Source organism: Cetorhinus maximus, chromosome 8 (genome assembly GCF_964194155.1).
Source record: "Cetorhinus maximus chromosome 8, sCetMax3.hap1.1, whole genome shotgun sequence".
NCBI classification, from domain to species: domain Eukaryota; kingdom Metazoa; phylum Chordata; class Chondrichthyes; order Lamniformes; family Cetorhinidae; genus Cetorhinus; species Cetorhinus maximus.
Window position 1 is genome coordinate 20383215 of NC_135886.1, and position 27689 is coordinate 20410903.

The 27689-nt window shown below is 39.7% G+C and overlaps 1 protein-coding gene across 1 annotated transcript in view; it reads left to right on the forward strand.

Annotated features, from left to right (window-relative positions):
* The window catches only part of LOC144683502 (membrane cofactor protein-like), a 44438-nt gene extending 20467 nt beyond the window's left edge, over nucleotides 1-23971 (forward strand). Inside the window, exons 5-13 of the mRNA XM_078546565.1 lie at nucleotides 2979-3164; nucleotides 7169-7354; nucleotides 9868-9888; nucleotides 10011-10046; nucleotides 15128-15148; nucleotides 17727-17762; nucleotides 19060-19135; nucleotides 20125-20232; nucleotides 23112-23971. Of these exons, the coding sequence (XP_078402691.1) occupies nucleotides 2979-3164; nucleotides 7169-7354; nucleotides 9868-9888; nucleotides 10011-10046; nucleotides 15128-15148; nucleotides 17727-17762; nucleotides 19060-19135; nucleotides 20125-20194 (632 nt within the window). The 3' untranslated portion in view covers nucleotides 20195-20232; nucleotides 23112-23971. The remainder of the gene's footprint in view (nucleotides 1-2978; nucleotides 3165-7168; nucleotides 7355-9867; nucleotides 9889-10010; nucleotides 10047-15127; nucleotides 15149-17726; nucleotides 17763-19059; nucleotides 19136-20124; nucleotides 20233-23111) is intronic.
* Nucleotides 23972-27689: the final 3718 nt, after the last annotated feature.

The following is a 27689-nucleotide window of genomic DNA, read 5'->3' on the forward strand; positions in this document are numbered from 1 at the left end:
GTAGAAGAGAAATGGCAATGCTGAGATCTAGAAAGGATTGTTTATATAGCGAGTGGGAAGGAGATCAGGGGTGTCCAACCAGGAGAGTTCTGCACTTATTTGCAGGGCAATGTGTCATGGATGCCTTTTGGGCTGCTTTTCGCGGCTGGCATGTTAGACCATCAGTCATATTTTTTTTTTGCTAGAGACTGGGGTATTGTTTGAAGAGTGACACAAAGTCAGCAGTGGCTCATTTGGTAGCGTTTTTGTCTCCGAGCCAGAAGGCTGTGGGATTTAAGACCCACTTCAGGAGCTGAGTACAATAACCAAGGCTGACACTCCAGTGTAGTATTGAGGGAGCGCTACATGCCTGAGGTGCCATCTTTCAGATGAGACATTACACTGCAGCTCTTTCTGCCCCTCAGATGGATGTTAAAAATAACTTCCAAGGTATTATTTTGAAGAGTAGGTGAGTTACTCATGTTTCCTGTGCAATATTTATCCCGCAACCAACATCACTAAATCAGATTACCTCATTATTATTATGGCTGCTTGTGGGAGCTTGCTGTGTGCAAATTGACTGACTGTTGCTGCATTTCCTATATGGCAGCAGTGTCAATACTAAATTCTTCTTTGGTGTAAAGTGCTTTGGGACACCCTCTGGTCACAAAAGTGCAAATATTATCTTTTCAGTAGGAGAGAGAAGTGATGTTGAAGGAAATTAAATTACAGGTATTCAGGATTGCAGGTACTAAGAGGCAGAGGGAAAGGCCGAGGGACTGGAGGGACGTAGATGCTTGGAGCATCTTGAGGGCCAATCCATTCTGATAGAGCAATGCTTTAATTCGCCTGATGGGGAGAATCCTCTAAGAAAGTCTTAGCTATATATGAAGAATTAATATACAATTTTACAGTAAAAATCCCTAACCTACCCTCCTTCCATCCTCTGTCAACCAGTGGTAGTTCTAACCCTTTTAACTGGTACTTTATGTGCTGCAATCCTATGATTTTTCTCGTTCTCCATGAGGCAGGCAATTAAATCGTTCTTAGCCAGCGTTGATCCCAAACTCCCAGATAATCTTGTACCTCATCGTGAAGCTGAATAAACTTCCAGAACATTTCCAAGTTTTAATTTAAAGTTGGTAAAATCCTTGGCACTATGACTTGATACCTGGGGAAGAATTTTCCCGTCGGCGAGCGGGGGCACTCGCAGATGCAGAATGATGTTGTGCAGAAAATGTTGCCCCAATTTTACTTTTCCTGGTTTTGTTATTGTAACTTAATTGATTTCCTGATGAAGTTCAGCCACTCCAACTCGTAAGTGACTTAAGCCTATTTTTGTTCGTACAAGTCTTAACCAATTTAGGCAAGAACAGGACTCTTTGGATAGTAAAGTTTATTAGAAGGAATACTTATTAAACTTGGGACAATGGCTTTTGCAGCTTCAGCTGGTTGCACAGTCCATTGAACTGTTAAGATTCACCCTCAAGACGCTGACTTGGAACTGATCCCACTTGTGGAGATTAACATGTGGTTCTTGTCTAGTAGTCTTCAGTACTTGGCTAGCAATGAAACCTTACAGAACCACTACTTTTATCCCTTTTCATGATGATCACACCTTGCCAGAGTCAGGTTATTGTTGCTTTATGATTGGTCCTAACTGTTGTTAGGTAAATTTAGTTCTTATTACACTTTTTCTAGTTGAAAACAACACCTTAGTTCAAAAGGGCAGCAATGTCTCATCCATGGAAGATGATAGCTTCTTTACCAATCTTAATCTGATTGTGAGCAATTATTTATTCATAAGCCAGACTCTGCCAAGGCATGATTGGAAATGGCTGTGGAAGCCACATGTTACATTAAAATGGCTTCCTTGACCTTGTTCCTTAATGAATACAGTATAAAAATGATTTTTAAAATAAATCTGACCACTCAACCCTATCTACAGATTCCTCATCAATGTACTTGTTATTAAAATGTTACCGTGCCATAACCACCAAGTTCCCAGTCATAGGCAATATGATCTTATTCTTGACATTTCAACCTCTAAAACTGAGAAGGATGAGTGGATGAGAGGATGAGTCATAACAAATAATTAAAAAGAAAAAATGTTGGAAATACTCAGCAAGTAAGGCACATTTGTGGAGAGAAAAATAGTGTTAACCTTTCAGGTTGATGACCTTCCATCAGAAGTCCCCCTCTAAATATTGCATACCTTTTTGACTTGTACATATTAATGTTTTTCATTGCTAGGAGAAATTCCCAGAACCTTCTTGCTAACGTTATTGTGAGATCACTGTTTCTCCAAGGACTGCAATAGTTCGAGAATATCCAGCTACAACCACCTCGAGCAATAAGTGACCTTGCCAGTGTTGCCCACATCCTGAGAACAAAGTGGAGGGAAAAGAAAACTCTTCCCCTCTCCTCCTCCTTCCCCACCACAACTCTCCTTCTCCTCCCCTTCTCAGAGCTCTAGTGCTGTTACCAGATAAGGTTAGGTCCTTGCTGTGTGTTGGGTTGGGTTAATCTCTTTTCCCAGAGGCAATTGGACCTCTGGAATTGGCTGCAGAGTTGTGGTGGATGTTGTTTTGCTGAATTTCTTCAAACAAGAGCTGGATATCACAAGGTGATATTTGAAATTCAGGGTCAGTGTGGAGATCTGAACTAGTTTTGACCAGAGATGAGCCGGAGGGGAATTTCCCAGATTTCACCCTTTGTTTTTCTGCTCTCCCAGGAGATCGCATGGTTTTAGGCGAGTTGGAGAATATATATAATACACAACATATCATAGAAGTCTGGAACAGGCTGGATGGATTTCATTGCCCATCATCGAAATACACGGGAGAGAACTGAGAAAACACCCATGTTCTAAATGGTGTGGCAGTGTATTCGTTCACAAACATACTGTGTTACTGAACTTGACTGACTTTAATCCATCAAGGTGAAGTTTTGATCTGACAGCCTGTTCAGAACATTAATTGATTTTCATTTATTTTCAGTTGTCACATGTAGAGATCTTGAACCTATCAGTAACGGGATAACTCCAAATCCGCCCAGTGGAGATATCTGGAAATTTGGAATGATAGCACAATATTCATGTACTAATGGCTACGCATTGATTGGCACAGACAAACTTGTTTGCAGTGCATCTGGAGAGTGGGACAAGAAGCCGCCAATATGCAAAGGTATTCAAGTACAGAATCAGAATCTGTTTCAATTGTCCTTTACAACTAGAGTGGGGAAGGTTGTTACTTGGTGTTTTAGTATTGCCATACATTTTGCAATCAACTCTACTGACTACTGATTATAATCATGCATGGTTTTATAATACAGGAAATGAGGAAGGGGTTACCTATGCAATGTAAACTCATGGCTCTGCTGTATTTGTTGTTTGTCTCCTGTAAATTTGTTTGTATCTAAGGTCCTGACATACCAAAACTGTCACCAAGCTGGGAGCCTTAGCTCTTCCAGTTCCTAGCCTGCTTTTGCAGTGTGCATCCTAATATTTAGTGCTCTTGCTTTTCCTTCCAAAAAATTATAGAATTAGACTTCCCCTCCTTCAAGCGCTGTTCAGCCTAACTGGGCAGAGCTGCATATACGATTATTTCATGAATAGTAGGGTGGGAGGAAGCTTGTGTGGAGCATAAAAATTGGCATCAACCAATTTGCCCAACCGGTCGTCATTTGTGCTGTACGTTCTACATTATTAATCTCGTGTTTGGGAGTGAGAATGAATAATTTTCCAGAACAGTGCTAAAGTGTTATGTAAGGTTGTTTAAATTCCTGACATTGTTTGTCCTTCTAACAACCATCTGCTAGCTATCTAATAAAAGGCAAGAGATGCAGGAGGAATATGAGGGAGAACTTAATGCAGCAAGTGTTAATAATCTGGAACTCGCTGCCCTGGAGTGATGAAAGTGGAAACAATCAATGATTTCAAAAGGAAACTGGATGGGTACTTGAAGGAAATAAACATACAAGACTATGGGGATGGAGCAGGGGATAGGAACTGACTGGATTGATCCACAGAGCTGGCATGATGGGCCAAATGGTCACTTCCTGCACTATAAATAACTCATGGCTCTTAATGTTTGATGTGTACTTCTGTAATGTGATGCGACTGTCTTATTCCCATTCAACAGAATAAACTTTTTAACCACATGACATGTAGCATCAGTTAGGAGCGTTGTAGATACAATCCTAAAATGTGGTACCAAATGAAGACCATCTTTTATATGAATATTTTTTATTTCACATCAGGGTGGCGATTACTAGCACTAGTAAGCTGAAACATAATGCAATTAAAATATCTAACTGCAGTTCCTCAGTTTGCCACCAAGTTGGCAAAGACCTTAGAGCAAATCAGAACCCATGTCAGCAATCCCACAAGAAAATGGGGTGGTATCTCTGGTTCTAGTATAGGCAGAGGCCAAGCAGCGCTCCCATTCCACAGTTCAGAGATCAGGAAAAGAGGGAGGTGGTCTTTTTTTAAAAAAAAAATCATGATCCTCTATCTCAATGCCTTCCCACTTTCTCTCCATACCCCTTTGAAGAGGAGAAGGTACACTCTGATCCTGCAACGACCACAAAGACTCGGGCTTCCTTTTAACCGGTTTTATTCAAGCATATGCAAGGGAGCCGCAATCATTCCTTAGAATGAAGACCCAGCTCCCAGACTGATTACATTTCACCACTTTTGTACTTTTTCTTATAATACATTTGAACACATCCAATCGGTAACCAACACACTGGTTCCATTATCTCTATCCTATTGAGTACGTAAACAAGTGATTTTGCTAACCAATTATTCTAAAGGATGTATACATAATTATATTATCCAATCAAAATTAAAACACGTACACAGACCTTGGTTCTTACAACTCAAGACTGTTTTTCATCAAAGCCCCCTCTTTTTGTCCATTGTTCATCTTCCCATATCAAAGCTAAAACCATCTGTCCCTAATCTGAGAGAGGAGTGCACTTAACCTAATTTATTTCATACTTTTATCTCCAGTCTGACTCTCAAGGCTGTGCAATGTTCATCAGGTAATCTTCAACCCTTAATATGTTTAGCAGTCATGTCTGCATGGAGATTTTAGGGGTTTTTCAGTAAATTCTTACTGTATTCTTTTTTAGCATTTTTAATTTTCCCCTAATATTCAAAAATTATCAATTTCTTTCTTTAATATATTCAGTGACCTGGCCCCCACAGCCTTCTGTGGCAAAGAATTCTGCAGGTTAACCACCCTCTGAATGAAGAAATCTTTCCTCATCTCACTCTTAAATGCCCCGTATTCTGAAACTGTGGCCCCTGGTTCTAGACTCCCCAACCAGGGGAAACATCCTCTCTGCATCCAATCTGCCTGCATCTAGTCTGTGTAGCCCTGTTAGAATTTTATACATTTCAATCAGATCCCCTCTCATTCTTCTAAACTCTAGTGAATACAGGCCCAGTCGAACCAATCTCTCCTCATACGACAGTCCTGCCATCCCCTCTATCAGCCTAGTGCACTCCCTCTATGTCAAGGATATCCTTTCTCAGGTAGGGAGACCAAAACTGCACACAGTACTTCAGGTGTGGTCTCACCAAGGCCTTGTATAACTGCAGTAAGACATCCCTACTTCTGAACTCAAATCCTCTTGCAATTAGGGCCAATATACCATTTGCCCTCCTAATTGCTTGCTGCACCTGCCTATTTACTTACTTGTACTGGTGTACAAGGACACCCAAATCCCTTTGTACATCCACAGTTCCCAATCTAGCGCCATTTAAATAATACTCTGCCATTCTGTTTTTCACACCAAAGCGTATAACTTCACATTTATCCACATTATGCTGCATCTGCCATATGTTTGCCCATGCACACAACTTGTCTAAATCGCTTTGAAGCCTCCTTGCATCCTCCTCACAACCCACAACGCTGCCCAGTTTTGTCATCAGCAAACTTGGAAATATTGCATTTGGTTCCCTCATCCAAGTCATTTACATATATCGTGAATAGCTGGGGCCCAAGCACTGATCCCTGCAGTACACCACTAGTCACTGTCTGCCACCCTGAAAAAGACCCATTTATTCCCACTCTCTGTTCTGGTCTGTTAACTAACACTCAATCCATGCAGAGTTTAACAGAGCCCCTGCTCCTAGTATGTTGCCTTGGGATTTTTGGGCTTTGGCTTGGGGGAAAGCAAAGGTGCCAGCCAATTTCCTTTACAGTTGTTAATTTTGTGCATCTTGAGTTGATATTTTGCGTTTTACTTCCATTTCTGTCCCTAAACAGCTGCTGATCTAATCCTATGAAATTTGTTTTGCAATGTCATTCAGTGAAGAGGAAGTTTTGTTGGGAAATTTAAGTGCGTTTTCTCTAATTAGTAGTTTTTACCTAATGACTTGGTTTGAATCTTAATTTTGAGTACTACAATTTCTGCCAAGCTTGATCTTTGCTTTTCCCACTTCTGCTTATTCCTAGGCACAGAATTGAATGTCAGACTGATATTCAGTCTGATAATTTAGCGACAGTGGAGGAGTAACGAAGTGTTGGTGAGGTAGAGCCAGGTTTCATCTGCGTGCATGTGAAAACTGATGCTGTGGTTTTTTTTTTTGGATGATATTGAGGGGCAGCATATAGATGAGAAATTGGAAGGGGCCAAGAATATATTCTTGAAGACACCAGGGGTATCGATGTACAAGTTGAAAGGAAAGCTATTGCAAATGCTACTCTGGCTATGATTATATAAGAATAGAGCCAGGAGAGTGCCGTCGTCTCACCCAGCTGAATGATGTGAAGGTTAAAGAATGAGAGTAACTTAAATTTGGCAGTTTGGATAAAGGATGTTAAGGGACATGTCACTTGAGGTATATGAGAAGTATTACATGGTATAGATAAGGTCAGTTCAGATTATTGTCTCAAGCTTGTATGGCAAGAGATCTTAAATTGTAGTTAGTGTAAGTAATTACTGATCTTAAAAAAAAGACTGATAAATGTTTGGAGTAATCTGCTGGGTAAAGTTTTCAGAGTTGAGCATTAGAGTGGTTAAAATACTAGATCATCTTATTTGGCATTTTATTGAATTTAGAAATTTTTTTAGTATATTGCACTGCCCATCATTCTAAAGGAGGTTCTGGTTGTCATTAGTTCATGTAAAGGCAGCACAATTGAGTATAAGCTATCTAATGCATTGTTCTTTTCAGATGTTAAATGTACGCGTCCTCTAGTCTCTGAAACCCTGGAAGTCGTGTCAGGATTTGGACCCAATTACAAATACCGGGAGTGGATCACCTACCGCTGTATTGAAGGTTATGAAATGGTTGGCAATAGTACCATTAAATGCGGTGAAAATAACGCATTTGTACCATCGCCACCTATTTGCAGATTACGTGAGTAACCATCTCTTAAACTTGAGGATAGAATTTATTCTGAATTGAATTCTCTAAAGTCTGTTAAAATGATGGGCTGGATTCTTTGGGGGATGGGAGGCAGTTTACTGGTGAACTGTTTCAACATTCACTGTCACTACACTTCTGAGACTGATCATAACTTCAGGATTTTGGACATGTTCAGGATAGTGTGAAAATCCTGAAGTTGTGGTCTTTCACTCTGGGCTCTGCCACAGCCTGCACTGTGGATCCTCCTAGACTCGGCAATCACTGAAATCAGTGAGAATTTCAACTTTCCTTCCTCTGCATTGTTGTTTCAAACACGATTAAAATGTTACACCTTGTTCAGTCAGGTTTTTAACAGCGATGTGATCGATAAAGTTTGAACAACTGGACTCTCCCTGGAAAAAATAATTTTATAATCTTGGAGTGCTTTTAAATAATAGATTTTCATGCTAAATTTTTTGGTGGTTGTTTGAAGTTTATTCAGCATATTTTAGCTTTTATTTTTGTCCCATGTGTATATCGCAATCTTTAAATTACACTTTTTTAAAAAAAATTGTTTTATTCCTGATTGTATGGGGGGGTGGTGGGTCTGTGAAAATGCTTTAATGTGGTTGGCTGCTTGGATAGTCTGATGACATCACTCCGCTCCAACACCACAATCAGTTGCAGTACTGACAGAAGTGAAATTATTACCAGAAAGATCATTTGATCCTGCAGCAAACCTTAGCGGCGAGTACGCTTGCTTCGTCACTATCTGCAAAATCTGGCTCAATATATTTAGACGTGGATATTTCCCAAGTTCCTTGCTCCTCTTTGCTTCTTTTACTACAAAAAAATCAGAAGTTGAAGTTTTGTACTTCTTAGTGACCTAATAAGTAACAGAAATAGTGGTAATTTTTAAAATGAGGTTTATAATTTTTATATGTAACAGTGATTTAGATAGCTTACACATACAAACTGGCGGAAAGCTCAACTTATTTGCTACTCAGCTTTGCTGCCCTCCTTATGTGAGCTCATGATAGTTAACAAACAGATAAAAATTGTGCTGGTTCTAAAGACCGAGAGAACATCCTTTAGAATTTTGTACTGTGTAAAATATACCAAATCATCTTTAAATTTGATAAAGATAAAAGATGATCCAAAACATTCAACATGTGAATTAAAAGGTTATTGTGTTGGTGGTAGAGCCTGTGGCTTGGACTTTCTGCTTAATTGTAATGCTGCTTACAAATGAAGCCAAATGAGCTGAAAATTGAAGCTACTATAAAAACATTGCAACAAAAACATTGCGCTGCAATTGCAATTAAGTCAGTTTATAAAAGTGTCCAACAGCCCTAAACCCCTGTACCTACAAATGGTAGTTTATTTTTGTCATGGAACATATAATTAGCATTTCAATTCACTAACCCGCATTCTGGTTAAGCAACACATTGAATTTCAAATTCCTAGCCTTGATTTTTAAATCCTTGCATGACATTGCCCTTTCCTATCTCTGCAGTCTCCTCTAGATCCGCAACACTCTGATATCTGTGCTCCTCCAATTCTGGCCTCTTGAGCATCCCCAATTTTAATAATTCCACCATTGGTGGATGAGCCTTTAGCCGCTGATTCGCTAAGCTATGGAATTCCCCATCTAAAACTTCTCGGCCTCTCTTTCCTCCTCTTAAGCCACTCCTTAAAGCTTTTTGTTATTTTCCCTAATGCTATTTTGTGGCTCATTTCAAATTTTGTTTAATACTCGTGAAGTGCCTTTGGACATTTTACATTGATACTGTATAAATGCAAGTCTCTGGTGGTGGTATCTGTAGTACAGGCCTCACGGGACATGACCTTCAGCAGAAGAGCAGATGTGAATACATTTCAACATAATCTGCCTCCAAAGGAAGGATGCTGATGTGACAGCATGATAACTATAAAAATGAGAGTTTAGGAATTTTGAAATCTTCTCCTGAAGACAGTGTAAGATTACTGCTACACTGCATTTTACTAATGAAGGAAGAAAGAAGCAAGTGACAGAGCCTAAGATTTAGCTATGTCAGGGCAATAGTTATAACTCCTATGCTGATACAAAGTTAATTCTCCGGGAGTTATACATTTTCATGATGGGAAGATTTTGAAGGATAATTAGAGTTGGGCATTTTTATGCATAAAATATTTGATCAGGTTTTTTAGCAAGTCTTCTGAAAACTGATTCAGGCCAGCTGTCACCAAAATAAATCTTACTGTTGCATCCTATTAGAAGTGGATACTGGCACCTGTAAGTCCACCAATGGAGGTTATCTGAGAGAACACAGAAGAAATGCTTAGTGGTGTAGTGCTGAACTACTTAGTTAACTACAAGAATTTTTGCTAACAGTTGGCCACCTGACTACAGTAACAATAAATAAACTTAACGGCATACTCCAGAATGTCCTTTCCTTTATGCACACCACATTCTTTAAGAAGCACTGTTTTTTGATAACACTGCTTAACAGTTGGATGATTTTCTTTTTCTGTCCAATGTATAGGAACTCCAGCTACTACAGCTGGTAAGTATATTACATTGAATTGATAGTGTACGTAAACTGTTTCCTTTTACATGTTTTAGCATTGTTATGGTAACACTGTCCACATGATTAATTTTACTTTTTCTTCCTGGCCCCCTGTACAGTACCTGCTACAACAGTACCTGCTACTACAACAGCTGGTGAGTGCATCGGGTTAACCTAATAGGGTACTCTTAACGGCCACAAAATTGCACAGAAACGGGCAGTTTGGTCCAAAATTTTTAATATGAGCAGTAGCCCTAGTCCTATGTGCTTGCCCTGTTCCCACATTGCTTAATGCCACCTTTATAATCTATTCTTAGTAACTGAAGCAAAGACCATGTCTAACTCCAGGAATATGCTGCATGGCCACACAACTTCATATATATTTTAAAGAAAAATTCTCCTGCTTTATATCTTGTTTCTCTCCAATTTAACCTTGTGTCTGTGTTTACTCATTTTAGATCACCCAACCATGTGAAACAGTTTGTTTCTGTGCGTCCATGGTCTCCAACCTCTCAGCCCCCAAAAAGCTCACTTCTATGTCCTTTTCCTAGATTCACAAATAGGACTGCCATGGTAGACCTATGGTTTCAACCTGTAACTGCCCCAATGAATTGGTTTCTTCCAATCATGGCTCTCTTTTGTGGCCTCCTGGCTAGTCTCTTCCCAACTGAACCCATGACTTTTCCGATGCTCTCCATCACTTTCAGTTTTTAATTTCCTGGCCCAAACCATCCCCCGTTCACCATGGACATCCAGTCTCTCATATACCTCCATCCCTGACGAGCACTTTTGTCTTCCTGTTCCCTCAGGCAAAGACTCCCTACACTGTGGTTGATGGCATTCGCGACTGTGTTCCCCTTGTCCTCACCTTCCACCATACCAGCTACAATATTCAATGGGGGAAGGTGGTGACATAGTGGTAATCCAGACACCCAGGGTAATGGTCTGGGGGCCTGGGTTTGAACCCACCATGGCAGATGGTGGAATTTGAATTCAATAAAAATCTGGAATTAAAAGTTTATTGATGGCCATAAAACCTTTGTTGATTGTTGTAAAAATCCACCTGGCTTATTAAAGTCCTTTAGGGAAGGAAATCTGTTGTCCTTACCTGGTCTGGCCTACATGTGACTCCAGACCCACAGCAATGTGGTTGACTCTTAATTACCCTTGTTTGGAGGACACTTTAATGACGGGCAATAAATGCTGGCCTAGCCAGTGATGCTCACATCCCATGAACAAATCATTTAAATCCTCTGCCATTTATATCACCTCCAGCAAGATGCCACCACCAGTTTTACTGTACATCTTTCCCTCCCCTTTCAGCGATCTGAATGGACTGTCCCCCCTGTGACACACTGCTTTGCTCCTCAATCATCACCCCAACATCTTTTCCCCTTCCCATAGCATCTTTCCATGCAACTTCAGGAGGTGCAACACCTGCCCTTTTACCTGCTCTCTCTCCTCACCACCTAGAGCTCCAAACGCTGCTTCCAGGTGTAATAGCAATTTGTGTGTGAACCTTCCAATTTAGTCGACTGTATTCACTGTTCGCTTCCCTACACCGGGGAGACCAAAAGCAGGTTGACCGCTTTGCGGAACATCTCTCCTTTCAGTCCACAAGCGTGACCATGATTTTCTGATTGCTTGTTATTTTAATTCTCCACCTTGCCTTCAGCTGATCTCTCTGTCCCTAGTAGTGTTCAGTGAAGGTCGATGTAAGCTTGAAGATTAGGCAATTTGCAGCCTTCTGGACTCGACATTGAGTTCAACAATTTCAGACTGTAATCTGTTCCCCCTGTTTGTTACCTTTTCCTGTGCAGGTTTTGGTACTGTAGTTTGAAACTGTAGTTTTTCCCTTGTTTTTGTTCATCATTCTGCCATTTGCACCTCCTCTAGATGCAACATTTCTTGCCCTATTACAGCTCACTTTGGACGTTTAATCTCTTCTGTCTCCCAGATGATCACAGTCCTTTCACCTTTTTTATTCATTCATGGGATGTGGGCGTCACTGGCCAGGTCAGCATTTATTGCCCATCCCTAATTGCCCTTGTTCAGAGGGCATTGCTGTGGGTTTGGAATCCCATGTATGTCAGATGGCAGATTTCCTTCCAGGAACCAGATTTTTACAGACAATGGTTTCATGGTCATCAGACTTTCAAATTTCACAATCTGCCGTAGTGGGATTCGAACCCAGGTCCCCAGAGTATTACCCTGGGTCTCTGGGGTACCAGTCTAGTGACAATTCCACTGTGCTACTGCTTTCCCACCCCTTTTTACTCAATTAAAACCTACTGCGTTTCCAACTCTTCCCATTTCTGATGAAAGGTCATCAACCTGAAATGTGAACATATTTATGCACACAATACTTGATCAGGCTGTATTACAATTGTTCTTAAAACTGTTTCAGGCTATTAGACATGGAAACTGGCACCTGTAAGTCCATCCATGGAGGTTATTTAGAGAACACAAGAGAGATGTTAAGTAGTGTATTGCTAAACTATCTTTTTTGATCACTTGAGTATGGTAACAGTAAATAAACGTAATGGCTTACTCCAGAATGCCCTTTGCTTTATGCACACCACATACTTTAAGAAGCATTGCTTAACATTAAGAACATTGTTATAGTAATGCTGTCCACATGATTAATTTTACTTTTTCTTCCTGGTCTCCTGTACAGTACCTGTTACTACAACAGCTGGTGAGTGCATCGGGTTAACCTAATAGGGTACTCTTAACGGCCACAAAATTGCACAGAAACGGGCAGTTTGGTCCAACCAAACTGTTAGTTTTTATTTTTAATATGAGCAGTAACCCTAGTCCTATGTGCTTGCCCTGTTCCCACATTGCTTAATGCCACCTTTATAATCTATTCTTAGTAACTGAAGCAAAGACCATGTCTAACTCCAGGAATATGCTGCATGGCCACACAACTTCATATATATTTTAAAGAAAAATTCTCCTGCTTTATATCTTGTTTCTCTCCAATTTAACCTTGTGTCTGTGTTTACTCATTTTAGATCACCCAACCATGTGAAACAGTTTGTTTCTGTGCGTCCATGGTCTCCAACCTCTCAGCCCCCAAAAAGCTCACTTCTATGTCCTTTTCCTAGATTCACAAATAGGACTGCCATGGTAGACCTATGGTTTCAACCTGTAACTGCCCCAATGAATTGGTTTCTTCCAATCATGGCTCTCTTTTGTGGCCTCCTGGCTAGTCTCTTCCCAACTGAACCCATGACTTTTCCGATGCTCTCCATCACTTTCAGTTTTTAATTTCCTGGCCCAAACCATCCCCCGTTCACCATGGACATCCAGTCTCTCATATACCTCCATCCCTGACGAGCACTTTTGTCTTCCTGTTCCCTCAGGCAAAGACTCCCTACACTGTGGTTGATGGCATTCGCGACTGTGTTCCCCTTGTCCTCACCTTCCACCATACCAGCTACAATATTCAATGGGGGAAGGTGGTGACATAGTGGTAATCCAGACACCCAGGGTAATGGTCTGGGGGCCTGGGTTTGAACCCACCATGGCAGATGGTGGAATTTGAATTCAATAAAAATCTGGAATTAAAAGTTTATTGATGGCCATAAAACCTTTGTTGATTGTTGTAAAAATCCACCTGGCTTATTAAAGTCCTTTAGGGAAGGAAATCTGTTGTCCTTACCTGGTCTGGCCTACATGTGACTCCAGACCCACAGCAATGTGGTTGACTCTTAATTACCCTTGTTTGGAGGACACTTTAATGACGGGCAATAAATGCTGGCCTAGCCAGTGATGCTCACATCCCATGAACAAATCATTTAAATCCTCTGCCATTTATATCACCTCCAGCAAGATGCCACCACCAGTTTTACTGTACATCTTTCCCTCCCCTTTCAGCGATCTGAATGGACTGTCCCCCCTGTGACACACTGCTTTGCTCCTCAATCATCACCCCAACATCTTTTCCCCTTCCCATAGCATCTTTCCATGCAACTTCAGGAGGTGCAACACCTGCCCTTTTACCTGCTCTCTCTCCTCACCACCTAGAGCTCCAAACGCTGCTTCCAGGTGTAATAGCAATTTGTGTGTGAACCTTCCAATTTAGTCGACTGTATTCACTGTTCGCTTCCCTACACCGGGGAGACCAAAAGCAAGTTGACCGCTTTGCGGAACATCTCTCCTTTCAGTCCACAAGCGTGACCATGATTTTCTGATTGCTTGTTATTTTAATTCTCCACCTTGCCTTCAGCTGATCTCTCTGTCCCTAGTAGTGTTCAGTGAAGGTCGATGTAAGCTTGAAGATTAGGCAATTTGCAGCCTTCTGGACTCGACATTGAGTTCAACAATTTCAGACTGTAATCTGTTCCCCCTGTTTGTTACCTTTTCCTGTGCAGGTTTTGGTACTGTAGTTTGAAACTGTAGTTTTTCCCTTGTTTTTGTTCATCATTCTGCCATTTGCACCTCCTCTAGATGCAACATTTCTTGCCCTATTACAGCTCACTTTGGACGTTTAATCTCTTCTGTCTCCCAGATGATCACAGTCCTTTCACCTTTTTTATTCATTCATGGGATGTGGGCGTCACTGGCCAGGTCAGCATTTATTGCCCATCCCTAATTGCCCTTGTTCAGAGGGCATTGCTGTGGGTTTGGAATCCCATGTATGTCAGATGGCAGATTTCCTTCCAGGAACCAGATTTTTACAGACAATGGTTTCATGGTCATCAGACTTTCAAATTTCACAATCTGCCGTAGTGGGATTCGAACCCAGGTCCCCAGAGTATTACCCTGGGTCTCTGGGGTACCAGTCTAGTGACAATTCCACTGTGCTACTGCTTTCCCACCCCTTTTTACTCAATTAAAACCTACTGCGTTTCCAACTCTTCCCATTTCTGATGAAAGGTCATCAACCTGAAATGTGAACATATTTATGCACACAATACTTGATCAGGCTGTATTACAATTGTTCTTAAAACTGTTTCAGGCTATTAGACATGGAAACTGGCACCTGTAAGTCCATCCATGGAGGTTATTTAGAGAACACAAGAGAGATGTTAAGTAGTGTATTGCTAAACTATCTTTTTTGATCACTTGAGTATGGTAACAGTAAATAAACGTAATGGCTTACTCCAGAATGCCCTTTGCTTTATGCACACCACATACTTTAAGAAGCATTGCTTAACATTAAGAACATTGTTATAGTAATGCTGTCCACATGATTAATTTTACTTTTTCTTCCTGGTCTCCTGTACAGTACCTGTTACTACAACAGCTGGTGAGTGCATTGCATTGACCTAATGGGGTGCTCTTGACAGTCAGAGGATTGCACAGAAACAGGCAGTTTGGTCATATGAGCACAAGTCTTAGACCTATGTGCTTGCCCTGTTCCCATATCGCTTTTTTATCTTTACTTCAGTTACTAACTGAAAGAGTGCATTGGATAGCCATACTACTTTGTGTATGTATTTATATTAAAAAAAAAAGTTTCTGCCACTCTCGTGTCTCTTGCAATTTAACCTTGTGTCTTTGTCCATTCGTTTTAGAGCACCCAAACATATGAAACATTATGGTTTGTTTCTATTGTTCCATGGCCTCCAATCTCAGTCCCCCAAACTCAAACAGTCCACTTCTATCTGCTTTCCAAGATCTATAAATAACACTGATTTAGTAGACCTTATTTCAGCCTGTAATTGCTCTGCTGACTTGGTTTCTTCCTATCTCGACTCTCCCTTTGTCCAGCCTCCCCACCTATGTGCCCTCCATTTCAATAGTTTCCAATGACCTGATCCTAATTGTCGTCTCTTCAGCATGGAAATTCAATCTCTCTACACTTCCATCCCTTACCAGGATGGCCTGACGTCACTCTGCTTCTTCCTTGAAAGGAGGCCCAACAAACCTCTGTCCCCTGCCACCCTCCTCCGTCTGGCTGAACTTATTCGCACATTGACCAATTTCTCCTTAATATTGTTTGCTACAGTACCCACACTCCAGGTCAGGCCTTGCCAAAGCCATGCACTATTGTAGCAAGATGTTTTTTTACTAAAATCCTCTTGCAGTAAATGTCTACATGCCATTTAATGCCTTAAATGTTTGCTGTACCTGCTTGCCAACTTTGTTCCTCGTAAGACTACGCCTACATCCATCTAAGCATCAACATTTACAATATTCTGCTTTTGTATTCTTACTACTGAAGTAAATAACCTCACACTTCCCCCATATTATACTCCAACTGCCACTGTGTTTGCCAACTCAATGAACCTGTCTACGTCTCTTTGCAGCCGCTTTGGATCCTTCTCACCGCTTACGTTCCCATCTAGCTTTGTATCGTCAGCAAGCCTGGACTCCATCTAAGTCATTTTAAAGAATCATTTCTTGGAATAAGAGTGTCACTGTCAAGGCCAGCATTTGTTGGTCATCCCTGATTGCCTTTAAGAAGGTGGCATTGAGCCACTTTCTTAAATCACTGCAGTCCATCTAGTGTAGATACACCCACAGCGATTAGACTTCCAAGGCAGGCTGTTGTGTAGTTTGAGGCTGTATATAATCCAAGGGTGGTGACAATCTGTTGACACAGGTGTTCTGTTGCTGACAGTGTGCTCAGTTTATTTCAAAAGAGCAAATTTCTTCAGGAATAAAATAATACATTAGGAGACTTGAAAAAGGAAAAGAATCGACAAATCTCTACCTATTGTTTTCTCCACTCTGACTCTTGTCTTGCTTATGCTGTATCACCCACCATTTTTGAATATAGTGTCATGACATTTATAGACCTTTGACTCATGGCCAACCTCCTGCAATCTCTTCCGTTTTACACCAGTAGCACTGTATTCCTTTCAATTGCTTATTTCAACAGATCTATAAATCTAAAGATCTGTAAATGTAAAGAAGGCTGAACACATTTGAATGTTGCTACACTGCCGTAGTTTGCGAAAATGCACATTCTAACCCTATTAGCAGCCATGCAGTGCTACCCATTGCTCATACACCAACTCACGAAAACTGCCAACCAGTAGCTAAATAAAACAAAGTTCTTCAGTTAACATCCCCTATATCACTAGATTGCCCAAGAAAAATTTGAGAACAATTGGACCACTATCCTTCTGAAGACCTCCCCCCTTTCACAGCACTTCCCAGAGCAGTCTGCAGGTCTAAGTGTATTGTCATTTAGAGATCCACTCCCCTACTGGTGTGCTGCATCACCACCATCTCTCCCTCTTCCCAGCCCCCTGCCCCTTCCCAACACCCCCCACACACACTGTCGCTGAGAAAAGTCTCATATCTCTAAAGCGCCTTTAACAACCTCAGAATAAGCCGTGCCCCTTTGAAAACTATGAAATACTTTTGAACTCTAATTACTACAGTAGCGTACGCAAAAGAATTGCTCTGTATGAACAAAGTTGGTTGGAGAGATCTGACTTGGCCACTAAAGCAGCACTTGGAAGATGATGATCCAGCTCTTTGAAACCCATCCAGGTGGGAAATCTGCCATCTCCACTGATCATGAACACCAGTAAATCATTAATCAGCATGAATTATTGCATTTAGGACATTAGTGATCTAGGATCATAATGTATTTATTTGTCTTGCTGAGTAATGACTTACTGACTGGATTTGTACATGGGGACAAAATTAGCACCTATAGTATTCAGTGAAGGCTGAGAGCATAGAGTAGCAACCCCTTCCAACTTAGAGTGGACAGTTGTTTGTTGCATGCTGGATGAATAAAAGCTTATCCGCTAACAGGGATACTTGTGATTGAAGAATTTATCTGTTTTAGATTATATACCTTAAGTAACTGGGAATGTTTTTATGGTTAACTTAAAATGTTCCTTTTTCTTTTAATCCTTTTGCAGAAGGTGAACCTGAAAATCAAACAGGAAAAATTATTGGTAAGTGGGCAAACTAATGCACGGTTATGTTGTATTTGCAAACTTCATCAATGCACTTTTTAAAAACAAATACATACTGATAGTTGAAAACTTGAGTAATATATTGTAAATGGAAATTGAAGATGAAAGTGGAATTGCAAATGTTGAAACTAGCAATATTCTGAAGCGAGTAACTCACTCCTGACTCTCCCATGACCGTCTACCATCCACAAAGCACAAGTGTGATGGAATATTCTTGTCTGTTTGAGTACAGCTCCAACAAAACTCTAAACACAACAACATCCAAGACAAAACAGCCTGCTTGAATGGCACCTCATCCACCACCAGTGCATAGTGGCAGCAGTGTTTACCATATAGAAGATGCACTGCTCCAACTCACCAAGCCTCTTTGTCAGCACCTTCCAAACCCGAGACCTCTACCACACATGGGAACACCACCGTCTGCAAGTTCCCCTTCAAGTCATACGCTATCTTGACTTGGAGCTATATTGCCAATTTTCACTGTCACTGGTTCAAAACCCTGGGACTCCCTTCCTAAAAGCATTGTAAGTGTACCTACACCAGATGGACTACTGTGGTTCAAGAAGACAGCTCACCACCACCGCCTCGAGGGAAATTGGGTTATGGACAAGAAATGCTAGCCTTGTCAGCAATGCTCACATCCCATGTAAGAACAAAAAAAAACAGAGTGCACAGATTTAAGCTGATTGACTAAAGAATGATAGACAAGATGAGGAAATTTCTGTGCACACAGTTATAATCTAGAAATGCACTGCCTGAAAGTGTGGAGGAAGCAGATTAAATGATAACTTTCAAAAGGGAGTTGGATGAATACTAATATTGGCAGGATGGACGATAGGGAAAGGGCAGGAATTGTTTTTAATTGGATAACTCTGTCAAAGAGCCGGAACAGTCAGGGTTACCAGATGCATTTCTTTGTTATATCATTCTATGATAAAGGAATGGACAGCAATTTAATCCAAGCTGACTTAATTTTGGTAATACCTGTTCATCATTAATACATAGAATAATCTAAGGATGTGGAAATAGTGCACATTTTTCTCATTTGCCTTTATTGCATTTTAGGTTGTGCTTCACTAGAAATAAACCAAAATCAATTAAGAGAATGCAGGATTATTGCATTTAGAAGTTGAGCTGCTTCAGATTCTAGAAGATATTGCAAGTTGATGATATGTCAGTCACTATATATGAGATGGTGGTTCCTGAATAATTTGCATCTATCTGTACTGGATTGCTTTTCTTGTTTCAAGCATTGTTTATCTTGTGTATTTTTAAGGAATTATTTTCGGTTGTGTTGTTCTCCTTGCTGCTGTTGCCCTTGTAATCCATTGCTGTAAGAAGAAAAAAGAAGGGTAAGACAATTTCACATTCTTCATTGAATTACTTTTGGGGCTGATAGATCATGAACACACTACACCCTGCCTACCTTGGGCCTTTCTCCACATACTTCGTTCTTGATATATTTACATTTTCTGTTATCTACTTGACTTACTGAAAAACGTTCAAAATGCATCTGCTTTGCATTGGGAAAGCATTCGAGAACATAACTGGTTTTTTTGTTGATGGTCAGCCATGGAGTGCTGATTGTTGTCATGCTAATTTTTCAGTGAAATATTTCTCTCAATTCTATTAAAAAATGTAAATGAAGTGAAATCTCAGAATATCTATCCTTGCATCCTATCTTCATCCCTGATTGATCAGTGCCTCACAGCATAGGAAAGCCCTAGATTACACCCTCTTGATCTTTTCACAACAAAAAAAAAACAATCAGTTGAGAGTTTCTACTAATAATAGTTCAAATCTTTAATTTTTTTGCATTACAACAATAGGTATACTTCACTGGCTGTAAAGTGCTTTGGGGTGTCCTGGGTTGTGGAAAGCATCATATAAATGCAAGCTTTTCTTTTCTGTCTATTTGTCTGTTCCATAATCATCATTCTTGTGTTTATCTGAGGCTTCTGATGTATCAAATTTAAATGTAAAAGGAAGGTGCCTAAAAAGGCCTTAACTGTGGTCTCAAAGATAGTCTATATAAAGCTATAAAACTGTCTGCTTGTTTGTCTGTCTATCTTTACCTCACTTGAAAAGGCATAGGAAAGGGACCATTTGGGGCATAATACATTTTACATGTAGCTGTTTCTTTTATGGACATCCAAATGTATTTCTTGCAAGTGAAATTGAATGTTGGTGCTTGACACTACAGTTAAGTACCAAATTCTTTGTCTGTGGATTTTGTGCTTCTAATTTGAATTTAAAATATTAACATGTACATGAAACTATTGTTTTTCTATCCTATTATTACTGAATTGTCTTTTGTGCTTGTCACATGTTACATTTCCAGACAGTATACCACCTCTGAGAAAGTTGCCATGAACCCTCAATCTGAACAAGTCCAAGTGAAGCCCAATTAAGCTGATCATTAATTGAAACTTTAAAAAAAAATCAAAAGGTATATCATTTTATAAATCTTACAAGCTATTTTATCTCACCAGTGCTGTTTTGATACAGTGTTTAAGTATTTATATCTGGGCATGTTCAGAGGTTATTGGCCTGGCTGGTATTGCATAGGTTGGAGCTAGCATGTGAATTCCTGAAATAGGCCTGTACCATGAAAACTCAATGTCATTTGTAAGAAAGATGCTAGAACCTTTGCTGAACAAATAAGAACCTTTGCTAAAAGATGGAAATAACACTTCATCTGGAGAGGGAGAATATAAACCTAAGTCAACATGGATTTTTAGTAAGGTCATAGCTTGGTAAATTATTTGAAGAAGTAATAGTAAACAACATGTACATGGACTTTTAAAAGCCTTTTGACATGGCAGCACATAAGATCAGGGCGTGTGTTGTCATGGCCCAAATAGCAGATTTAATTGAAAAACAGAACACAGGGCAGGAGCTAAGGGAGGTTTCTTGGACTTATTTCACTTCATAATTTTGAAAACTTGTTTCTCTCAAAATCTCATTTTTGGTTCCGGGGGAGGAGAATGGGTGTGGTAGGTCAGGAACACAAACACAACCACTACACTATCAGTTAAGTCATCATAAGGCTGTCATATAATGATGGAATTGGTGACAAGAGAATAGTTTTTGATGGCTCTACTGTTCACTTGGATGAAATTGCAGTTCGTCCATATCTCAATATCATTAATCAGTCGACAGCACGCAGGAAGTAAGGAGTCAAGAGGTAGTGGTGCTAAGTGTCAACAGCACACATGGAAGCTATCCTGTGTGAATGATATTGCCAAGTGTCCAGATGTATATGAGGAAGGAGGATACAAGGATAGGTTGGGGCTCTGGAGGTAGGGGTGGGTAAAGTAGCTGTGCTGAAGATGCTCTAGCTATGCTTGAACAGTCAGGAGCCTAGAGGTGAGATGCAGCTGAGTCAAAAACTGAAAAGGGCTTAAGGGATAAAGCAGTACAGTCACAGAGGATGTAATTTGTAGCTTTGGATTGCAGAGGTTCAAACCAGATTAGATGGTTTTAAATATGAAGTTGTGGAAAAGATAAACATTTGGGAGGCAACAACATGTTGAAGTACTTTTTAGTGAGGGAAGGGATTAGTTATTGGGTGCCGGTTTGCAAGGACAACAGGTTTGAGAGTGGGTTTTTAGAAGAGAGAGACACTACTGTAGTAGTGGGAACCATTTACAATACCATCTGGTTTGCAGTCAGGAAGGCAATTTGGGTAGAAGCGGTTTAATGGAGTAGGAGATGGATGTCATGGGCAAGGTGAACTTGAAGAGGGCATGAAGGTTGCTGGGGGGGAAACTAGAATAAGACACAGGCCCGAGGAGAGTCTGGCTATGGTGGGGGAGAGAGGTGCGGAGCAGGTGGGAGGGCAGTGATTTGGTTTGCTGAGGAAGAGGGAAAGTAGAAAAGGTAACTAAATGGATGGCCTCAATCTTGCTGGAAAAGTGCACACCTGTGGCTGGTGAGCATTGAGGAGATGGTGAGGCTTTTCAAGAGGTGGTTGACAGTAGAGCAAAGAAACCAGGAGTTCTCTTTTGTGCTGTTCAAAATAATCCTTAAGTTGAACGGATTTGGCAGAGGAGAGTGAAAACAGAGTCCAACTGGATCTACTGATGAATGGTTAGATCAGTTGATTAGAGCTGCACAGAGCAGGAAAGATAATTTTGCAGACAGGATGTTTGGAGGGGAATTAAAGACAAACTGCTTTTTGGAATGCCTCGATTTTGGACAGCAGTTCCTTCGATTTTGAGGATGCAGTGAGCAGATCATCAAGAAACCATGATTGATTATGGCTAATTACAAGGAGAACTCAACCCAGAATTGCCCTCCCAGCTCTAATTCACAAGTTTTGAAATATACTGCATTTCCTCCTTCGTGGCAGAAACATGATCAAACTTCAGTTTTGTTGCTCCTTTCCAAATCTGAGATGGGCTTTCCTATATCAGCTTGTATATTTCCAGTTGTCACTTTAAGATTCCGCCTATAAGTGATGCTAAACTGACTTGTTCTACAGCTTTTCTTGATTTTCATTTGGAAATAATGCAGAGCTTTAATAGAGAAACGAAGATGAAGGCCTTTAGTCTCTTGATATGATCAAGGTTGGGGAAAATAATTGCATTTGCTGAGCACCTTTCATGACCACAGGATGTTCCAAAGTGCTATACAGCCAATGAAGTACTTCTGAAGTATATTCACTGTTGTAATTTGCGAAACATGACAGCCAATTTTTGCAGAGCAAGTTCCCACAAATAATATAACAACCTGGTAATCTGTTTTTTGTGATGTTGATTGAGGGATAAATTTTGGTCATGACTCTGGGGATAATTCCCCCTGCTGCTCTTCCATTCTGACCACACACTGATCTTCAGTTATCTCACCTGAATTCAATAAATTTATGAAATAGATAAACTTACAATTCTGCCATTTCTGTCCCAGTTTGTAAAATCTAATGGATGTTTGTTATCTGAACTCTCTCAAAAGCACCTAACCTGCAGCCTTTGTATTTGTTGGGGTCTATTAAATGTCAAAATCTCTGACAATGCAGCTTTGATTCATCAAAATTACATTCCTGCATTTTTTTTACTTCTAATGAACTAATAGTAAATACAATATTTTAATAAGGCTTTTTGCATGTATTTTCTTAATGACTTGAAAATGCCAAATGTCACTGCTGGTTCAATCATTTAAAAGTTTAGTGACTCAATACTGATCACCCAACAAAGAATTTGATTCCTATATCTTAGGCCCATTCGAGCTCCTTGAATACTAGTGTTGCAATCTGTTTGACCATCTTGCCATATATGCTACATTTAAAGACCTTTTACTAATACTTATTTTTTCTTCTTCCCCTCTCAGGTTAATAATTTGAACAGCTCATCATGTTTGGTGTAACTACTTACAACATGTCCTAATTTAATTCATCCTGTCTGCAGAGCAACTGAACCTGAAACAATTTCCTTCCCTATTGAATAATGTATAATAACATAGCTGACACTGTTTCCACATACATACTAGGTGTGTTTGTGCTGAATTCATTTTCTGCTTTTTTTAAATACAGAGATTGGTCGATTTAAAATAAATAACATGCACTGCAAAGTTTTAGCACAAGCAATGTGGTCACATGGCAGCAATTCAAGTAGAAACATATTCCATGCTTATTGCAAGAAAAAACTGTCTCCCACAATTTTCCTCTGATAAATTGAGCTAAAATTGTGCAGCATTCTTTTTTTACCCCTTTATTGTACTTGCCCTTCACTTTAGTGAAAGCACTTGAAGCTAATGGAATTGATACTTTTCACAAATGACTGCTAGAGGTATGTGAGATGTATTTGAGCACTTTTTTTTGTGTATATTGCTAAATTTATTTTTATATATGCAGACACCCACACAATATTAGCAAATAGGTCAAATAAATATCTTTATTGCAAAGGTAGTTACTTAAATACAGGGTTTCTAGTTATTCTTTCACCAAAATGTTTAACAGAATCAAAACTTTTTCACTCTGGAAAAAGCTACATAAAGCGGTCACTGTAAAACAGGCTTAGGAACATAGATACAAATTTTGTTTCTGGCCTTGAGACTTGTTTATTGTTATTGAATATGAAAGTTTAATTGGGAAATGTTTTCTCCTAAGTTGAAAAGGCAGGTTCACATCTGGACTCTATTATCTGAGGAATAAACACACTGTTTCTGTCATAATTTCAGCACCTATCATCAAAAAAACCAGCTTCCTAACTTCGAACCTTGTTCCATTATAAAGTCTTTTGTTTAGGATTCAAGTTTCGTAGCAACATTACACATGCTCATGCCTTGAATTTAAGCTTGTGCAATGGAATGCCACTGGAATTAAAGATAAGCTTATTGTAGGACCTGTTTTTCTAATTAACATGAACAGCTGTGTACAGGTGTTAAATTTGCTTGAACATATACTTACCTGATTTTGTTAAGCTGAATCAACATTTTCTGAAATTTTGTTCTGCTGGGCAGTATGAAGTTAGCAAAAGATAGTGTCAGTGATTACCATTTCAGAATTTAGTTCTGTTTGGTCTGTATTCTGTTAGAAGCCTCAAGATCTGTTTTTGTGTGAAATTTGTAAATATAGCAGATTTATTGCATATCTCAAATTTTAAGAGACTATAATTATAATATAATCTGATATTGAAAAGAAAACACATCAAAATTAATACCAACCCATTCAGTAAATGGCATGTTGTCTTTTTTAAAACCTTGTTCTGGAGTTCATTTACAAATTTAATGTAACTTGGGTAATTTTGACATAAGAGCAAAACTGTTCCCTTTTTTCCTGAGATTTGCATAAAATTGATTTACATCAGTTTTCTGCTGAAGTATTGTTACACGTGAATTTCTGTGGTTGTTTGTGCCGCTTCTATTTGCGATGCATCTAACAACCCTCTGCTGCTTATTTAGATGATACTCCCAGCCATGAAAAAGACTAGCTCATGTGAGTTTCTTGGATTTGCATGAATAATGTGTAGACTTATAGCCAATAATTTAGGTGCTGCATTGCCTGAAGACAGATAGACATGAGGTTTCTGGATTTTGATGGCAATTTTAACTTACTTTGGGGAGAAAAAAAAAACATTCTTAATGAGAATTGCACCATGCTTCATCATTAAAGTGCAGTCTTAATGCATCTGAAAATTTTCATTGCTGCTTGCTCTCTAAAGCATTCAAAAGGATTAAGCACCTGAATAGCCTTCATAATTGTCATATCTTTGTTCTCTATGATAATGAAAGATGAGCATTGGCAGAGGCAAGAGTCTTGAAGAGTGAGGTGCCATTGCATAAGACAGACAATTGCTTATTTTTACTAATATTGCTGCTGCATTTGTCTTTGATTTGTGCTCACTTTTATGTTCTGGCATAAGCAAATGAACTCAGGAAATTTGGACATAAACTCCCTAGAACAAGATTGCCATAGCTACCAGTGTAACTTTTGGCGTAATATGGGGCCTGTATCTCCACTCACTATAGATAACATACAGCAGCTCAACATAAAATAAAGCAAATACTAGGTTTGAACTTGATCTGATCTTCGCCTATGGATTGTCCATTAAAACTGCTTAAAATAATCCCCTTGGCATTTGTCGCACAGGTCTTTATTTTTTAAATAAAATTTTGCATATTTAGCCTTACACCTGAAGACACAGAAAATATGCCTGAATATATACATTACTGCTATTAAAAGTTCTCTCTGTTTTTGTTTCTTGTGGTTGCTGACCATTTGAATTATTTTATTGATGAGGTCAGATCATAGGGTTAACTTTCTTTGTAACACAAGTCAATCTCCTGCAATATTGCTCTAATAAAGCCAGTTAGAGGGTGTGGAATAAATGGATTAAGGCTGAAGGATGACTGCAGCTTTAAAGTGGTTAGTGTTTAGGGTTGGTGGCATCTGGAGATTTTTGGAAGATGCAGTGAAAGAAACGTGAATAGGATAGTTGAAGGAGACCAGGCAGCTGGAGGCTAGAAATTTAGTGCATAGCTTGAGGCGGAGTGACAGGAACATTGGGGGAACCTGAGGTAGGGGTCCTGAGTTAGTCTAGAACAGTCAGTAAAAGTAAGAAAGGGAAGGAATTCTAAGAACGTATTTCAATTGGAATCTTTTTTCTCTATCCCCAAACCCCATCCCCAAAAAATGGTCCAAAAAGGGCAGACTAAAATTTTTAGCTTTCAGGCTGAAGGAGATGATGAGAAACTGCAGGAAGCCTTACAGTAAATAACAAGATTTTATTTTGAAAATTCGCAAGCTCAAATATGTAAACTAAAAGTCAAATTTACAAAAAATTGAACTTTGTCTAGTAGCCAAAGTGGCAGCCAGAGTCAACTTTTTGAGACCCTGCCTAGTGTAGGAGCGTGCAGCTATAGGTGTGACTGTAATGCGAATTCCACATTAAACTTAGAATCAAGAGGGAAACCTAAAAGCATTACAAAAGGGTGTTGCCCAAATAAACAGGATGTGAAATACTTAACATTTTTAAAGATGTATTGTATATTTAACCAGTCTCACCATTATCGTTTCCCATTCTCCTTTTTCTCATTTTTCTCATCTACATGCTGCCCTTTGGTGACATCATCTGTAAACACAGCTGTCAGTTTCCACAAGTATATAGAAATCGCCCAGCTTGACCAACTTCTCCTCCACTCCTCTTGATCCTTCCGCTGTGTCTCAGTTGTCAGGCAGCTGGTTTGACATTCAGTACTGAGTGGGAGAAAATATATTTCAACTGAATATTGGGGAAACCAAAGCCAGTGTCCTCAGCTCTCACCGCAAACTCTATTTGCTGGCCACTGACTGTCCTTTTCCTGGCTATGTCTGAAGCTGAACCATACTGTTTGCAGCTTTGGTACTATATTTTAACCCTAGATGAGCTTCCAATCACATTCACCCCATCAGTAACACCATCAGTTTCCACCTTTGTAAAATCGTTAAAATGTGCCCCATCTTAGCTCATGTACTGCTGAAGCATTCATTCATGACTCTAGACTTGAGTGTTCCAATGTACTCCTGGATGGCTTCCACGTTCTACCCCCTGTAAACTTGATGTCATCCAAAACTCTGCTTCCTGCATCCTAACTTGCACCAAGTCCTTTTCACCTGTGTTCGCTGACTCCCTGTTAAAACCTTGGGTTTTAAAATTCTCATCCTTTGTTTTCAAATCCCTCCATGGCCTAGCCCCTCCCATCTCTGTAATCTCCTCCAGCCTCACGACCCTCATATATGTGCTCTTCCAATTCTAGCCTGAGTATTGCCCATTTTAATTGCCCCATCATTGGAGGCCATTATTCAGTTGCTATAGCCTTAAGTTTGGAATTGCCTCTCTAAATCTCTCAGCTTCTCTTCCTCCCTCCTGCTTTAGAATTCTCCTTAAAATCCCACCTGTTCAACCAAGCTTTTGGCCATCTGCCCTAATATCTCGTGGCTTGTTGTCAAATTTTGTTAATGCTCCTGTAAAGCACCTTGGGACATTGTACTACATTAAAGGCACCATATAAATATGGGATGGGGAGGTTTGCAGAGCTAGCCTGGATTTAGGATCTAGTTAGTTGTCTTTATCATTGGATAATGTACCTGATGAGTTTGCATGTCATTATGTGGAAATTGCAAAAGCTGCAACAGAAATGTGTTCTTATATCTAGCAGATTGGTTTTTCTAACTGCACTCAAACTAGATACTGAATGGCACAGGGCTTTTATGTTCCATACAAAACAAGTTGGAAACATTGGCATTTTCTAATGGTTAAAATTTGAAGCCTGCATTCTTATCTAATGTTCAAGGTAATCATCCTGTTTGTAACAAACAATTAAAAGGCAAAATTTATCACATTTACAGGTGTGCATATAATGCAAGTTTGTGGACAGGATTGCTAGTTTTCTTTTTAAGCAGGCTTACTATCCTAATCCTAAATATGG